Below are 18,833 nucleotides of genomic sequence, written 5' to 3' on the forward strand. Positions count from 1 at the left end.
CAAAATGTCATCTGCAAAGGCCGAGCATTTGCAATGACACGAAGCAGTTTGCAGGCCCTTAATATTCTCGTTGTTTCGGATCGCGTTGAGTAGGTGTTCCATGCAGAGCACGTAGAGGATTGGTGAAAGAGGACAGCCCTGCCTCGTGCCATTGCGAATGTTAAATGGGGGGGATAACTGACCATTGACTCGGACCTGTGCTTGGGGGTCGGAATAAAGAGCCATGATTCGAGCCTTCATCATGGGGCCCAGACCTATCTGGGACAGAGTAGCCTCCAGGAAGTTCCAGTCCACCCGATCAAAGGCCTTCTCGGCATCAAGAGACAGTAGGAAGAGAGGATTAGCGTGTCTACGGGCATAGTGGATAGTGGAGAAAGCCCTCAGGGTATTGTCTCTAGCCTCTCTTCCTCTGATAAACCCAACCTGATCTGGGTGGACCAAAGACTTCATGTGGGTAGCCAGTCTGTTAGTCATTAATTTCGCAAGAAGTTTTGTATCCACATTCAAGAGTGAGATGGGGCGGTAGTTCTGGCAAAGTGTGTGGTCTTTACCTTCTTTAGGGATCACCATGATGAAGGCTCTCAGGAAGGAGGGAGGAGGTTGTGGAAAGTCAGGGATGGAATTGAAGGCCGTGAGGAGTGGGGACGCCAGTTCCGGCCGGAGGACCTTATAAAACCTGGCAGTATATCCATCCGGACCTGGAGATTTACCCGCTGGCAGGCTGGATATAGCAAGTTCCAGTTCCTCCGGAGAGAACGGGGACTCTAGTGAGGAGACAACATCTGGCGAGAGAGTGGGTAGGGCTGTGGAGGAAATATATTGTTGCAGAGACGGGCGTGGAGGGAGGGAGGGGGGTGAGGTGGGAGGTCTTGGCAGATTATACAGGTCTGAATAATATTGTCTGAAGGCGGATAGTATGTCCGGCGTCAGGTGGGATAGCGTGTTAGATGAGTTTTTGATGGAGGGGACAAAAAGTGAGGATCTCTTCTCTCTCAAGGCCTTAGCTAGAAGTTTACCCGATTTATTGCCCCATTCATAGTAATATCGACCTGTCAGTTGCTTATAGTACCTGTGTTTCGAGTTCAGAACGGACAGGAGTTCCTGACGGACTCTAATCAGGTCTCTAAGTGTCTGCTCTTGCAGATTTCTCTTGTGTAGAGATTCAAGTGCAAGAAGTTCAACATGGAGAGAGGCCAGTTTGGCCGAGTTTTCTCTCTTTAACCTAGCCCCATGCTTGACCAGTACGCCGCGCAGAACACACTTTAGGGCTTCCCACTTAATGAGTGGTGGGGAGTCGTCGTTCACGTGGTCAGTCTGGAAATTAGAGATTGTGAGCTTGAGCTCCTGGGAACACAATGTGTCCAGGAGTAGAGTTTCGTTCAGGCGCCAGGTGGCATGAGGCTTGGAAAGAGAGGGCAGTCGCAATGAAAAGAACGTGGGGGCATGGTCAGAGAAGGTGATGGGGCCGATAGAGGCAGAAGTGACATAGGGTAGCAGGTGGTGAGAGCAAAAAGCATAGTCAATGCGGCTATACATTTGTCTGGGGTGGGAGAAAAAGGTAAAGTCGCGGCCCTGTGGGTGTTGGGTGCGCCATGTGTCGCTGAGTTGCAGGGAGTGAAGGTGTTGGCGGATAGCGCGAAGCTGACGGTATGACATGTAGGAGTGACCTGTGGAGGTATCAGATAGCGGGTGTAGGGGGATGTTAAAATCTCCGCAGAGGATAATATGTCCAACTGCAAAGGAAGAGAAGGTTTCAAGTGTAGTGCACAGAAATGAAGTTTGGCCCTGATTAGGGGCATATATGGAGGCTATGGCGAACTTTTGGCCTGAGATTTCGCAGTTGACGAATAGGTAACGCGCGTTAGGATCGCTCATAGAGTCTAAGATTTTAACGGGAAGAGATTTATGGAATGCCAGTGCCACTCCTTTAGTTTTCGCTTCAGAGTTAGCGCTGTTAATCCAGGTTGGGTAGTACCTATTAATGAACTGCGAAACATGTCCTTCCATAAAATGAGTCTCCTGCAAAGCCAGGGTTTGTGTCCTCTGTTTATGGAGGGAATACAGGATTTGGCTACGTTTTTCGGGGCCGTTCAGCCCTTTAACATTAAATGAGGCTACCTTAATTTCGACCGCCATGTGGAACAGAGAGAATGCTGAGTGGTCTTACCACCACATGGAGAGTCCGCCTGTTCAGCCACTGTCCGAGGTGGAGATGGATGTCTTGAGGTATACCTAGGAGAAAAGGAGCAAGAAGGAAAAAAGGGTGGGGTTAGGAAAGAAAAGAACAGCAGCAACCTAAAGGAGATAGCTACACAGGGTCTAATAGCGGTGGTCATAAGGACCATAAACAAGGTCAGTACCAGTCTGACCGTGTCCCTAATGGGGGTAGAGTGGAAGGGGCACAAAAAAAAAGGAAACAGAACTGTCGTCAACATTAACAACCTCGACAGTGGGGAATTCAGAGGGCTCGCTACAAGAGCCTGGTTGAGATCAGATGGTGTCTCCCAGGGGGAGAGACTCACATGGCAAGGGCCGTTGTTAAACAGGGGTGTCAATGGTCACCCATGAACGCTATGGGCAGGGCGTCATGTACAAGACATCTATTAGAGGACAACAGTCTAACTATATTAGGGTAGTGAATCTATGAACCGTGAACATAAATGTCAAAAACAATGCTGTAAGGGCATCGAGGGGACCCAGCCGGGTCAGTATCCATCTCTAGTGGAACCGCATAGAGAGGCATATCAATGACACCAGAGTCCTTGGGATGAGAAGGTCAGGTTTTGCACTTCAGCCTTTGCGGATGAGGTGTAAATGGAGTAGTGTCCATGTTCTGCGGTGAAGACATCTCATCCCGGGCAGGTCTTGGGCAGGTCGGATATGAGGGCAGGTAGAAGGACTCCCACTCTGGCAGGGTGATTCGTGGGAGCTTGAAGGTGGACAAGAAGTGCGGAAGATCCCTAGGGGAACGTAGGGTGGCCGTGGTGGAGCCGTGTCTGGCGATCAATGAAAAAGGGAATCCCCATCTATATAGTATGCGGGCATTTTGTAAGGTGTGCAGGAGAAGTTTGAGTGAGGCCCGGAGGCGCAGGGTGCGAATCGAGAGGTCGGGATAGAGTTGGATGGGAGTCCCGTTGTATGTCAAATGTTTGATATCTCTAGCTTTTCTCATGACCGTGTCTTTGGTGGTGTAGTGATGTACTCGGCATATGACATGTCGGGGTTTGGACGGGTCCGGATTTTTCGCTTTCAGCGCTCGGTGGGCCCTGTCCAGTTCTATCGGATTATCTGCGGGTTTTTGTAGTACTTCATTGAAGATCCGTTGAACCACTCCCTGTAGTTCCTGGGAGGACACCGACTCTGGGAGGCCCTTGATTCGGACGTTGTTACGTCGATTGCGATTGTCAATGTCATCTAAATGGTCGATCATTGTCGCATGAGATGAGTAGTGATGCAGTAGCTGATTTGAGGTCTTTGATGTCATCAATCATATCCGTATGAGAAGTCTCCAGAACCTGAACTTTGGTAGTTAGACTAGCAACTTCTGTTTGTACCGGTTCTAGGTCTTTCTGCCAGGCGGTTTTTAGGTCCGCGGCCAGTGAGAGCATGTCCATTTTTGTGGGCAATAGGGCCAGGAGTGCCTGTAGTTCCGGGTAGCTTTTTAAGGTGCGTACCGCCATTTCTGGTGTTGGAAGTGTGGGTTCCATAGGCAAGCGGAGAGACGTAGAGCCAGTAACAATACAGGTGGAGGTGAGGATGGAGTGGAGCCAGCATGGCGGCGAGGGCGCTGCTCTCCCCCATGCGCCTCTTCCGAGGAGGAGTAATCTGTGTGGGCTCGGAGTGACGGGGTACCCCTTTGAGGTGTCCGGAACAACTTTTTTTTTGCTGGAGGACTGGCCCCCCAATATTCGGGGAGACTGTCACCCTCAGTGGAGCCCCCGCTTGAGGCTGACGTGCCCGAGTCAGTGTGGTTCTGCGCAGACAGTTCAGGTGGGGGTGAAGGTCCAGACAACAGGGGGTTAAGATTGCATGGGGGAGATGTCTGTTCAGGCTGATTGTGGGGAGGTGTGGGAGATCGCTTGTCCTGCGGGCCTGGATAGACTGAGGTAGCTGGAGGTGCCTTTAACGCCTTCACCGCTTCCAGTGGGTGAGAAGCAGTCTCAGCAGCTGGAGACATATGGGCTTTATCAGTCCGGCCGGCAGCTCCCAGCGTGTGGGGCTGCGACAAGGGAGAGGAGGCAGTCGGGGCAGAGCGGTCCGCGATTTGTAGGAGAGCGGCATTCTGTGTGGGGGCCCCAGCAACAGGTAAGTGCTCGCGTCTAGGGGATGGTGTACTTGCCGGTCCTCGAGGTGGGGATCGTGCGGCATCGCCTCCGGTATGAGGAGCTGGAAGGTCTGGCATCGCTGACAGGATGGTGGCGCCTTTTGCTTGTAGCGCTTCTGAGGGAGCTGGGTGTAATGGCGCCAGCGTCCGTGCGCTGGGCTGAGGCCTCTGACCGTCCAGGCTCTCCTCGGCTTGCCTGGGCTGGAAGAACGTCGTGATATGTGTCACCGAGGAGTGGGGGAGCTGCTGTGTCTTCTGTCTGCGTTTATTCTTGTGCTTGTTGCCCATAACCACGCTTTATAGCCCTTGATAGCAGTGGCTCTGCAGGAGCTCTAAGGAGAAGCAGCCATCTTCCAGCGCGCCCAAGCCACGCCCCCCCTGGGGTGAACTTTTTTTACATTACATTACATTTACTATTTTTTAGTCCCCATATACTGAACTCAGTTGATTGGGACAGCATGGTTTCACCACTGTGATTCCGATCAGCCCAACTAAGTAGCCGGGAGTTTTTTCTTTTTCAATCTTAGACTCCGCTATCAACTGTTATCAACTTGCGTATAAAGGGTTAATGCCCGGCATCACCGGGATCGGGCTGCTACGACTATCCCACTGTGACGTGTACTTGGCTCCTGAGCGCGCATCATAGAAGGGGAGCTGAACAAGGTTGTACATGTATGCCCTTCTTCCTTAAGAGGTTAAATCCTGGATAGCCCCTTTAATGAAAAGCATTCTTCCTTTAGCTGATACCTAGTTGATAATTGCTTAAAGGGGTACTCCGGTGGAATTTTTTTTTTTTTTTTTTTTTTTTTTAAATCAACTGGTGCCAGAAAGTTAAACAGATTTATAAATGACTTCTAGTAAAAATTCTTAATTTCCTCTGTAGTATACAGCAGCTAATATGTACTGGAAGGATTATTTTCTTTTGGGATTTCTTTTCTGTCTGACCACAGTGCTCTCTGCTGACACCTCTGTCCTTGTCAGCAGCTGTCCAGAGCAGCATATGTTTGCTATGGGGATTTTCTCCTACTCTGGACAGTTCCTGACATGGACAGAGGTGTCGGCAGAGAGCACTGTGGTCGTGACAGAAAACAAATCCAAAAAGAAAAGAATTTCCTCTGTAGTATACAGCTGCTAATAAGTACTGGAAGGATTAATATTTTTTAATAGAAGTCCTTAAGAAATCTGTTTTAACTTTCTGGCATCAGTTGATTTAAAAAAAAAAAATAGTTTTCCACTGGGGTACTCTTTTAGAGGTGTACTCTGCCCCTAGACATCTTATCCCCTATCCAAAGGAGGGGCTAAGATGTCTGATCAAGGTGGGTCTGGCTGCTAGGCCCTACATACCCCCCCCCCCCCACTACCCCCTGCACGATCTCTGCCTTGGCACCTCAGTAATCCCCTGTACAGAGCAGACTCTACTCTGTGCCGGATTAGAAGCAACCACAGCCGTTATGCCCGCTCCCATAGGCATTAATGGAGTGGGGTGTGATGACCATAGCCTCCCAAAGCCTTGACAGCTTGCATTGTGAACATAAAATGTTGAGAACGCCGGGGTGCCGGGCCAGCGTGTTCAGACATCTTATCCCCTATCCTTTGGATAGAGGATACGATGTTTAGGGGTGGAATACCCCTTTTAATTACTGAGGATTTTTAAGGCTGTGTTCACATGCTGCAGTTTTGCCGCAGGTTTTCGATGACACAAAAAATGGTCTTATATCCACAATTGCTGTAAGATATCGTGATTTTTGTCCCAATTTTGCTCAAATCATGGTAAGATTGCAGCAAAAACATGTGTATTAGGTTTAGTGTGGGTGAACTGACTGACAATTCCCTTTTAAAAATGTGTCAAAATACATGAACACAACATAAAAGTCAGATCTGTGGTTATCAGCTGATTTGCCTTGTTGGCTGTCTTTTACTGGAGGTTTGTCTTGATGAGCCTCTATAACCCTTTCCTGACAATCTGCCATGTATGTCAAGTTGTCAGTGCAGGGAGTATAGAGTGAGCTCAGGATCTGAACCTGCTCCATACATGACAGATGCTTGCTTTTATATACAGCTGACATACACTGGAAGATGAAAGTATTAAAACATAACAAAAATTAATATAAAATATTAATTTGGTATCACAGTAAATTGTAATTTATATCACTCTCTAAATTTCATAAAAGCTACATCTAAAGTTTTTAAAAAATGTAGCAAAAGATTTAAATAACTACCACTTACTATGAAATAAAGTCTGGTATTGCCATGTGCGAACTATAAAAAATGATGCACAGTTGCACCCTATTAATGCTGTAAAAAATTATGAAAATTAAATACGACAGATCTGCACATTTCTGGTCACATCACATTCTCTAAAACATGGAATAAAAAGTGATCAAAAAGTTCCTTTTTATCTCAAAAGTGTACCAATGAATAATGCACTTAACTATGGGGGGGAAATAAGGAGACCCCCCCCCATTTTATCAAAGAATGTTCAGTAAAATAAATATAATGAAGGCTGCCATTATAGTGTACAATTGCTTTCACAAAACAAACCCAAATGCAGCGTTGTTGATATTAAAATAAGAATAACAGTTATGGCTCTTTAGGGCCTAATTGAAATAAAAAAGGGGCTAGCACGTGTTAGGCTGGGTTCACACTACGTTTTCTCTCATACGGGAGCGCATACGGCAGGGGGGAGCTAAAAGCTCGTGCTCCCGTATGTCACCGTATGCGCTCCCGTATGTCATTCATTTCAATGAGCCGACCGGAGTGAAACGTTCGGTCGGCTCATTTTTGCGCCGTATGCGCTTTTACAACCGGACCTAAAACTGTGGTCAACCACGGTTTTAGGTCCGGTTGTAAAAGCGCATACGGCGCAAAAATGAGCCGACCGGACCGAACGTTTCACTCCGGTCGGCTCATTGAAATGAATGACATACGGCAGCGCATACGGTGACATACGGGAGCGCGAGCTTTTAGCTCCCCCCTGCCGTATGCGCTCCCGTATGGGAGAAAACGTAGTGTGAACCCAGCCTTATAGAGTACTCCCGGATAGAAGTGTTTCTTTGTTTTTAATCTTGCTTAGGCTTCTGGCATTCAAAAAAAGCAAACTGGACTTACCTCCCGCCACTCTCCCCTGCTGCCTCTGGTATTGGTTGAGCAACAGTGTGACATATTAGACCCTGGGACCTTGTCTCAATACGTCACACTGCCACTTAGCCTGTCACCTGCCAAGACGAGAGGACGATGTGGCTGGCGATTGGCTGAGCCGAAGTGTGACACGTCGATCACAAGAAGCAGGAAGAGGATTGCTGAGGCGGCGGTAAGCAGGATAGATACCAGGGAGTGACAGTAGGTAAGTCCACTTTGCTTTTTTAAATGCCGGCATTCTGGACAAATTTAAAATTCTATCCTGGAGTACTTCTTTAAGAGTTTAATGCATGAACCTGAAAAATGTCTTAAAGGAGTTGTGTCCACAGACACTTACAAATGATAAGCCAGTTAGCTGTTACCTAGGGAAAGCAGTGTACAAGCAAACCCCCCCAATGGGAGAGTCACTCATGCAGCAGTTCTTTACACTGTCTAATGGAAAGAGTGGTCCTGATCAGGAAACTCTCTTCTGTTACTTTAGGGATTTAGGTCTGGTTGTTTTTGGACTGTATCCGTATTTGTTGCCACACTGAAATTGCAGCAGACTGCGTCTTTCAGTTCGGCAACAAATGCGGATATGGTCCAAAAATGGCCCGACCGGAGTCACTAGCTGATTCTGTCATGCTCAGAATCAGTGTTTCGGGGGTCTGGAAGCAGTTTTGAAATTCTCCTGCTGGATCTGGTTGCTGCATGCCCCAAACGTTATCTCTACCCATGTAAAACACTTCTTAAAATCAAGGTAGGAAAAGGTAAAAAAAAAACAACAAAACCCAGTGTAATGCTGCATTGTGAAGAAGGTGCTAATTCATTGGATTGATTGAAGAATGTTTCTATGTAGATATACTGGTTTGATAGGGAGCACATTCTTGCATTCCAGTTTCCTTGGTTCAGGTGCATTTTTACAATAGGGGGAGGATATATATGTGTTGATACCAGCACCACCCTCCACTACACATAATTGGTCACGTACAGGGCCAGATGTATTCTACCTGCAGTAAAAATGCATTGGTAAAAAAAAAAATTTTTTTAATTACTGCTATAAAAAAAAAATTACTATGTGAAGTGGGTAAAAGTGATGTTATGTGATATAATAAAAATCTCACATGATACAATTCTCTAAGAATTACAATTATTTAGAAAGTTTTCAGACTCTTTCACTTTTTTCACATTTTGTTATTTTGATGCCTTATACTAAAAAAGGGGGAAAAATCCCTTATTCTGCACTAAATATCGCATAATAAGAATGTGAAAACAGAATTTTAGCTAATTTAATAAAAAGGTGAAACAAAAATGTTGCATGTATGTTAGTATTCAGACCCCTTGCTATGAAACTCGAAATTTAGTTTTTGGGCCCGTCTCCCTCAATAATCTTTCAGGTGTTTCTACACCTTGATTGGAGTCACCTATGGTAAATTCAGATGCTTGGACTTGATTTGGAAAGACACAGCCCTGTCTGCATAATGTCTCACAGCTGACAATGTATATCAGAGCAAAGTACAAACTACAAAAGTATTGAGACAGGATTGTGTGGAGGCACAGATCTAAGACAAAAAAAATTCTGCTGGACTGAAGTTTCCAAGGTTACATTGGCTTCCATAATTCTTAAATGGATGAGCTGCAAAACTTAGTAATTGGGGGAGAAAGATGATCAAAAACCCAATGGTCACTATGGCTGAGCTCCAAAGATCCTGGAAGCAGATGGGAGAAAATTCCAAAAGGTCAACCATCACTGCAGCCTCCACCAATCTAGGCCTTATTGCAGAGCAGTAGAAGACTCTCATCAGTTTGGAGTTTGCAAAAAAGCACCTAAAGAACTCTTAGACTGTGAGAAACATTACTTTTTTTTCTCAGATTAAACAAAGATTAAACTTATTACCCTCAATTCTAGGCATTATGTCTAGAGAAAATCAGGCACTGCTTATCCCTTTCCCAAAACCATCGCTACAGTTAAGCATGGTGGTAGCAGCATCATGCTACAGTTTTTTTTTTTCTCCTGCGGTTGGGACAGGGCAACTGGCACTAAGATATTCCTAATGAAAAGCTGATCCAGAAAGCTCTGTACCTCAGATTGGGCCAAAGGTTCACCATCCAACATGGCAATGACTCTATGCACACAGCCAGTGCAACACAAAAGTGGCTTAGGGACAACTTTTTTTTAAATGCCCTTGAGTGGCCCAGGTAGGGTCCTGACCTCAACCCAGTCACATGTCTCTGGAGAGACCTGAAATTGGCTTCCACTTATGGCCCCCATCCAGCCTGACAGAGCTCGAAAGGATCTGCAGAGAAGAATGGCAGAAAAATCCCCAAATCCAGGTGTGTAAACCTTGTGGCATCATCCCCTAGAAGACTGGAGGCTGTAATAGCTGCCAAAGGGGCTTCAATTAACTACTGAGTAAAGGGTCTGAATACTGAATGGAAGTGCAATATTTTAGTTTTTTCTTTTCAATAAATTAGCTAAGATTTGTAGCACTCTGCTGACTCTGTCATAATGGGATATTGAGTGCAGAATAATGGGAATAAAGGAAACCTTTTTTTAAATTATGTTTTTTATTTTAGCACTAGGCATAATTTTCATGTCTCAACAGGCTTCTTTTGCAGGAATAGTTAGACACTCTATGGGTTTATCAGGAAACTAGTTAAAGTGCTAGATGCAATACACATCTTATTAAAATTTGATAAAATGTATGAGTGCAAAGTCTGTACTGTAGAGCTAGAGAGGGAAAATACAAAAGTATATGCCATGTCCTCGGTCAAATGAACACCAATTATACTCCCCCTTGATAGACACCATATACCATAACACACACACATATACATACACACACACACACACACACACACACATATACATATATACACACACACACACACACACACTTGCCTTCCTGGGTTTTGCTGGTGGAGTGCGTGGACACTTGATACCCCATTTGGGGAATACCGGATCTATTGAATTATCTATTAAATATATATATATATATACCGGATCTATACTCGGCAACACATTGAAAAACTGTATATATTTTGATAACCCCTTTCAATATGTTGCAGAGTTTAAATTGAGAAGTTTTATCAATGTCCTTCCCGATTAAACACTACTGAAAGACAAGTGTCCAACGTGGCACTGGCAGTCTTAAACAGTGGCAAAGCTGTCTGATGAATAAGGCTTATGCCGACTTTGATAGTTCTCAGGACTCATCTGTTGTCGCTCTGCCCACCATGAGGCAGTCTGTATTATAACCATCTCATCCCCCTGCAACCTGGGACCCCGTTGTTTCCTTTCCAATGAAAAGGATTTCATATTGGTAAAATAAATAAATGAAATCTCTACATGTTTAAACACTCTATATGCTATGTCAAGTACAGATTGTCAGAATTAGTAGTTATCAATGTTGATCTGCAGCCCTGAGGTCTTGGGATTGAACCTGGCAGGGTAGACAACAGATTGGAGTCCTGCCCATGCTCACTTTGGTTTTCTATGTATATTTCAGTTTTGTCCTGCACTTACAAGAAATGACTGAAAGGGTTCTTGCCTTCCGTATGTACCTGGCTGTGTTGTATGTGCACACACGTACCTATGTGGGATGGGGAGTAACTACAGTCTGTTTACTCTGGATTGTGGCTTCTCTTCTTTGCCACCAATTTACCTGTAAACATGTCTGTTTGACATGTTTTCTACTTCATGTGTCTATGTTAAAGCAGTATTAAAATAGATAAATAAATAAAATATATATTTTTAAATAATGTTAGTAACATCTCTCGTGAGCAAAGATTTCAGCATACTTTGGAATGTTATCTCTTAAAATCGAGGAGTGAACACTTCTAAAGCACACCAGTCTGTTGTAATAAGTTCTTAAAATCACATGTACATGCATCTGCATTTAACATGAATGTATTTTATAATCGCACATGTAGGTGTTTAGCTAAAGCAGTAATGATAGGTCTGACAAATACTTATCACATGAAATACGGGGAAATACAACACATGCACAAACAGATCCTTGTATTTTCAATAAACAGATGTGTATCACATTCACACTTCTCTGTTTTGACTCCTGGTTATTATAGATTAGATGATAATGTCTAAGCATCACTGTCCATATTTTAATCGTTTAGTTAGTAGAACATGTTGGGTAGATTGTTCATGCAATATAACTAATTGCCTGATGTTTTTTCCCCATCAAGACTACACCACCACATGTCATTGGTCAACTGGATAAATTGCTTCGAGAGGTAAGCAAAGCAGAACCAAGATACAAAATTTCATACACTGAATATCTATATTAAGATGCACCTTTTTCTATTTAAAATATAGATATGAAGTAATGATCCTAGATTATATCAGATTTTCCTAAACTAAACCTTTTACTCTGGAACTCCTTTCTTAAAAAGTGTAGTTGTGATACAAACATTTTTAGAAGTCGTCAGGATGGAAGAACAAGGGTTACCCGCCTGCCTGATCTCATGTGTCCTGGTCTCTGATCTCCACTTTTGTGATGCAACCTCTTACAAAGAAATGTCCGCTTAGGCAGTAAGTGAGCAATTCCAGTGTGCCGAGACAAGATATCAGTGGGAACCCAAGTCTGATCAGAACGCCAGCAGGTTTAATTGGGCAGGTGACACAATGGCCAACTTCTTTAACAATGCAGCAAAACCACTCAGCGCTACTCTACTGTCAGGCCCCACTGATTTGTCGGACTATGCCTACTGGTCCTTTTTAATACAGACACTGTCAGAAAGAGAAAGCTGCTCATTGCATTCAGATGTTACTTGTCACAAGTTCTCTGACGGCCCCTGCAGCATCTTCTATGAGGATACTTTCAGAGACTTGGAAATGTAATGCACAAAGGTAAGGAGTGGCTGCAATAGTTCAAGCAATGTGTATAAATGGAGAGTTGTGATATACAACTCATAGTTGCTGCTCATAACCAAAGATGTTACCAAATACACACCACTAAAATAAAAACAAAAACAGGTCCAACAGTAAGGACTGCCAGCCATGTTACAGTCTCTTCTTGAAAGGGAATCGCTTGCAATATCAGAAGCAGCCCATGGTCAGATGGGGAAAACTGCTTCAAGAATTCTGGTTTTCATGTAGGAGTAAAGATAGAGTCCAACCTTTTTTAAACATAATTTTCATTGTATAAACCAGGCAAAAAAATGTAAGGGAATCTATTACCTAGAAATCAGCTATATAACTGCTAGCATGTTTATGTGGCACTGGTAACAATAAGAGTAAATTTATTTGCCTATCTTAAAAGGGTACTCCGCCCCTAGACATCGTATCCCCTATCCAAAGGATAGAGTAGTGGCCCTCCAGATGTTGCAAAACTACAACTCCCAGCATGCCTGGACAGCCAACGGCTGTCCAGGCATGCTGGGAATTGTAGTTTTGCAACATCTGGAGGGCCACAGTTTGGGGACCACTGGGATAGAGGATAAGAGGTCTGATCGCTGGGGATCCCCATGATCTCTGCTGCGGCACCCCAGACATCCGGTGCACTGAGTGAACTTCGCTCCATGCCGGATGACTGGCGATGGAGGCTCGTGACGTCACAGCCACGCCCGCTCGTGATGTCACGACCACGCCCGCTCGTGACGTCACGGCCATGCCCCCTCAATGCAAGTCTATGGGAGGGGTGTGACGGCAGACACGCCCCCTCACATAGACTTGCATTGAGGGGGTGTGGCTGTGATGTCACGAGCCTCTGGCGCTGCACTAAACGAATGCCGGGTGCAGTAGGGAGATTCCCCAGCGGCGGGACCCCACCATCAGACATCTTATCCCCTATCCAAAGGATACCCACTTACCTCCAGTCCCCCATCTCCTTCTATGACTGACATTCAAGGCTCTTAGAGCCCTGGTGAAATCTTGCATCAGTATTGCTTCAGACGTGCTGTGTAAGCTTTTTAGCTGCAGCGTTGCGGTGGCTTTACTGCCCTACTGCAGGTGTGCTGTCATACAAGAAGAGGGCAGTGGAAGCCAGCAGAGAGAGGCGTTGCAGCCAGTGACACTAATATGCCTTTTTGACCCTTCTGATGGCCAAATAAAAGCATTTTTTTTTTTATTTAGGCTACAGACAATAATTGCAGCTATCATTACTCTCATTGTTGCCAGTACTACATAACCACGCTAACAGTTATAAAGAGGATTTGTGACATATACATTTTAATAATGTTTGTTAAATACATTCTGTTACAAAAAGCAAAGAGTTGTACGTCTATGTTCGGGCATTGTTTATAGCTGGTATTTTCATCCGTAAAAAATTGGTCAATTTTCCAAAAAATCTGTTTTTGCATCATAAACGGCTGTTCTTGCGACCCAAAAAAAGGCATGTCAAAAACTTTACGTCTGTAAGAATTACACGCATAAAATTTGTGTACGCTAATGCCCGGTTATGATAGAGTTTAATAGAATTCAATAGTACTTAAAAAAGATTGAAAACAAATGAACATTACATATAATGTGGTGTTTAAATGTATTACTGTTATTATTATATAATGTGTATTATTTTGTATTTTCATTACTTAGGTGTCTACATTAGAAGGTGTTCTAGAAGTCCGCAATGAGCACTTTTGGACTCTGGGATTTGGAACCATGGTATGTATGATACTATGACGATGTGCTTCTCATGCAGTACAGTTATCTACTCCTTCCATTCTCAGACAGCTCATTTAATATGCCCTATAAGGGTAGAGTTAACCTTTCTTTATGAGAGCTAATATTTTCCTACCCATTGAGTCTTTATAAAAGTTCATCTATCCACAGAACTGTTCTTCCTAATAATGGATTGTCTATTACATATTGTATTCCCTGCAGGGACACAGCAAATAAAACTATACCCATTGTGATTCTGTAGCCATGATAGGACCATAAAAACTATACCCATTGGGATTCTGTAGCCATGATCGAATAGGGGTAGGACCATAAAAACTATACCTATTGGGATTCTGTAGCCATGATCGAATAGGGGTAGGACCATAAAAACTATACCCATTGGGATTCTGTAGCCATGATCGAATAGGGGTAGGACCATAAAAACTATACCCATTGGGATTCTGTAGCCATGATCGAATAGGGGTAGGACCATAAAAACTATACCCATTGGGATTCTGTAGCCATGATCGAATAGGGGTAGGACTATAAAAACTTTATTAAATCTATTTCTCCCAAAATGGCAACTAGATCTTGTATTTTGGGCCCATTTACCACATAAGTAAAATATAAAATGGAGTAAGAGTTCAGAACTAAGAACTAATTTGTGTAAGTTTTACTTTAGTATTTAATATAGGTAGAACTATGAGGGTCTATGAACTGAGGTGGCATATTTTAGCAATGTTTTGTCAAAATTAAAGGGGTACTCCTGTGGAAATTTTTTTTTTTAAATCAACTGGTGCCAGAAAGTTAAACAGATTTGTAAATCACTTCTATTACAAAATCTTAATCCTTCCAGTACTTTTTAGGGGCTGTATACTAAATGTCAGTACTCTGATGTCATGACCACAGTGCTCTCTGCCGACCTCTGCTGTCCATTTTAGGAACTGTCCAAAGCAGTTGGATTTTCTTCTGCTCTGGACAGTTCCTAAAATGGACAGCAGAGGTCAGCGGAGAGCACTGTGGTCATGACATCAGAGGAAATGCATTTCTTTTTTTGGATTTCTCTTTAGTATACAGCCCCTAAAATGTACTGGAAGGATTAAGATTTTTTTTTATAGAAGTGATTTACAAATCTGTTTAACTTTCTGGCACCAGTTGATTTTAAAAAAACAAAAAATAAAAGTTTTCCATGGGAGTACCCCTTTTTATTTTGTGGTAGATTTTAAGTTACAATATATTTTTTCTCTACTTTTTCAGGCCGGATCGGTTCACGTGCGCATTAGAAGGGACGCCAATGAGCAGTTGGTGCTGGCTCATGTTACAAATCGACTTAATACTCTGGTTTCCACTCTGACAGTTCAGATCTTCAAAGACGATTGGGCGAGGCCTGTCTTGTCATCTGGTCCCATGCCACCCAACATGCTGAACATTTCAGACCATCACATAATTCAGATGCCAACTCATATGAAATCTCCAATTGATGAATTAAGTCCTTTGACTTCAACACCCTCAAAGCCCAGCAGCCCACCTCCTGAATTTGCCTTTAACACTCCAGGCAAAAATATCAATCCTGTCATTTTTTCAAATGCACAAGCAAGGCCATATGGCCTAGGACTTCATTATGGTTCTGCACCATATGGTGCAACATTTAGCCAAGGACTTGGGGTGCCTGGCATTGGCAGCACACAGGGATTGAGGACTGGTTTTACAAATGTTGCAAACAGATATGGAACATACACCCCAGGACAGTTCACACAGTTTAAACAATGACTTCATTTTTGTGTGGTGATTTTGCTGCCATTTTGGAAAGTTTTTGTTTGTTGAAAACTTTAAGATATCAGGACATTCAGATCTATCTCGGTTCTCCACTTTATAATGCAATTTGAATGTCACTGATACATTCCACATTTTTTTAATGTTTTACTTTTTCTTCCCTTAAAACTCCTATAAGTGTTGGCGGTATCGGGCAACAAACTTATTTTAATAAATTAAATGACCACCATCTTGTTTTACCCATGTTTTCCTACATTAACTTTGGTCTGTATTGTGATATAGACCTATGCTAGTTTACACGTGTGTTTACACTCCCTATGGATCAGTTGAAGACATTATACAAGGGTGGAGAGAACTCTTGATCCTATCTATAGAGAAATTATCTAGAACACTTTGCAACTCTAATTCTAAAATGATACACACCTTATTAGTATCCCTTTTTTAAACCTGAAGCTTGCAGAAACAAATGCATTTTCAGCAGTGCTGTACAGGAGACCTCAACCTATCAGATATGTTTTTACGTTTTAGGAGGACACCAGAGTACCTTTTTATATCTTGTCTAGTCCAGCCACAGGGCTGGACTAGATATTATGTCGTTTGCAAATAAGTCAAGTTAGACCCACCCTGCAATAGAAACAGTCCAAAATGGTAGTGAAGGAATGAATTGGAACATGCTAGTCTAGTACTTGGTACATAGTGGTTTGCCTACCTTCACACCACAATAAGGTTGGCAAAGGATCTGGGTACAAAGGATTCCTGCCATATGGATGGCCATTGAAGGGCATACTGTCTCTAACAGGCTTACATTTGCAATAATACATCATACAGTCATTGCCGTAAATGTTGGCACCCCTGAAATTTTTCAAGAAAATTTAGTATTTCTCACAGAAAAGGATTGCAGTAACATGTTTTGCTATACACATGTTTACTCCCTTTGTGTGTATTGGGACTAAACGAAAAAAGGGAGGAAAAAGCAAATTGGACATAATGTCACACCAAACTCCAAAAATGGGCTGGGCAAAATTATTTCCACCCTTAACTTAATATTTGGTTGCACACCCTTTGGAAAAAATAACTGAAATCAGTCGCTTCCTATAACCATCAATAAGCTGCTTACAACTCTGGAATGGGAGCTATAACAGTGCAAAAAAAAAAAAAGTTAAAGGGGTATTCCAGGCAAAAACTTTTTTTTATATATATATATAAACTGGTTCCGGAAAGTTAAACAGATTTGTAAATTACTTCTATTAAATAAACTTAATCCTTCCAATAGTTATTAGCTTCTGAAGTTTTCTGTCTAACTGCTCAATGATGATGTCACTTCCCGGGAGCTGTGCATGATGGGAGAATATCCCCATAGGAGCTGAACAGCTCCCGGGACGTGAGTCATCAGAAAGCAGACAGAAAACAGCAACTCAACTTCAGAAGCTAATAACTATTGGAAGGATTAAGATTTTTTAATAGAAGTCATTTACAAATCTGTTTAACTTTCCGGAGCCAGTTGATATAAAAAAATATAAGTTTTGGCCTGGAATACCCCTTTAACAAAGGTCATTTAACCCCTTCCCTAATAAAAGTTTGAATCACCCCCATTTTCCCATAAAAAACAAAACAGTGTAAGTAAAAGTAAACATATGTGGTATCACCGCGTGCTTAAATGTCCAAACTATAAAAATATATCATTAATTAAACCGCACGGTCAATAGCGTACGCGCAAAAAAATTCCAAAGTCCAATGAGTGTATTTTTGGTCACTTTTTAGATCCTAAAAAAATTAATAAAAAGCGATTAAAAAGTCCGATCAATGCAAAAATGGTACCGATAAAAGCTTTAGAACATGGCGCAAAAAATTAGCCCTCATACTGGCCTGTACGTGGAAAAATTAAGTTATAGGGGTCAGAAGATGACAATTTTAAACGTATACATTTTCCTGCATGTAGTTATAATTTTTTTTACGAAGTACGACAATATCCAACCTATATAAGTAGGGTATAATTTTAACCGTATGGACCGACAGAATAAAGATAAGGTGTTGTTTTTACCGAAAAATGCATTGCGAAGAAACGTAAGCCCCCAAAAGTTACAAAATGACATTTTTTTCTTCAATTTTGTCGCACAATGAATTTTTTTCCATTTTGCCGTGGATATTTTGATAAAATGACTGTCACTGCAAAGTAGAATTGGTGGCGCAAAAAATAAGCCATAATATGGAATGTTATGTGCAAAATTGAAAGAGTTATGATTTTTAGATGGTGATGAGGAAAAAATGAAAATGCAAAAACAGAAAAACGCGGATTCCTTAAGAGGTTAATATGCAAATGTATTTATAAACACTTACAGTTGAATCCAAGAAGCTGTTCCACCAAGTTCTTCTAAGCTCTTCTAGCAAAGAGAGGTAGTTGGGCAGAAGCTGCTGATCTGCTGCTGAAGATAGGGCAGTGGGAGGATCCAGGAAGGGGCATTTATTATAAAACATGATTTACCTAGTAGAATCCCATAGTCATGTTTAAAGATTAAGCTAACAATCGGAGTTAACAAGTTTTTATAGCGTTAGCTGAATGGCAGCAGTTCTTCCAATGTTTTACAGCATCAGTCTTGAACTATTGACCCTCCATTCCCTTCACTTATACAAGTGTCTCTAGCCCTGCAAAAAACATATTTACTTAATCCCTTATCAGTGAGAGGCTAGGTTACCCATGGGTTCCCTGTAACAACAGAACACAACACTATGGAAAGTATAAGTATTGCCGCTCCTAATTGTGCGCTGCGTGCCATATAGTGAAGCACATGAAAAGCATGCTTCTTCACGGTCACTTAACGTGTTCGTTTTGCGGTTACGTGAGGCACTGCATGCATTGGTCTTTATTCTTACAGTAGAGAAGTCATTAATTATAACTTTTTGTGAATTGGGACATTTAAACTCGCTTTTTTTTTTATTCCAATCTAAATTTAGTAGGAGTCTGAGTCGGTGCATTGTTTGCCGACTCCAGGTACCCAAAATTTC

The 18,833-nt window shown here is 42.7% G+C and overlaps 1 protein-coding gene across 5 annotated transcripts in view; it reads left to right on the forward strand.

Annotated features, from left to right (window-relative positions):
• SLC30A6 (solute carrier family 30 member 6) overlaps positions 1-16,064 on the forward strand; it is a 68,893-nt gene extending 52,829 nt beyond the window's left edge. For all 5 annotated transcript variants that reach the window (XM_056567486.1, XM_056567487.1, XM_056567484.1 and 2 more), the window contains 3 exons: positions 11,645-11,692; positions 13,992-14,060; positions 15,315-16,064. In XM_056567486.1, the coding sequence (XP_056423461.1) occupies positions 11,645-11,692; positions 13,992-14,060; positions 15,315-15,827 (630 nt within the window). In that variant the 3' untranslated portion in view covers positions 15,828-16,064. The remainder of the gene's footprint in view (positions 1-11,644; positions 11,693-13,991; positions 14,061-15,314) is intronic.
• The last annotated feature ends 2,769 nt before the right edge of the window (positions 16,065-18,833 follow it).

This window comes from Hyla sarda, chromosome 3, assembly GCF_029499605.1.
Source record: "Hyla sarda isolate aHylSar1 chromosome 3, aHylSar1.hap1, whole genome shotgun sequence".
Taxonomy (NCBI): Eukaryota; Metazoa; Chordata; class Amphibia; order Anura; family Hylidae; genus Hyla; species Hyla sarda.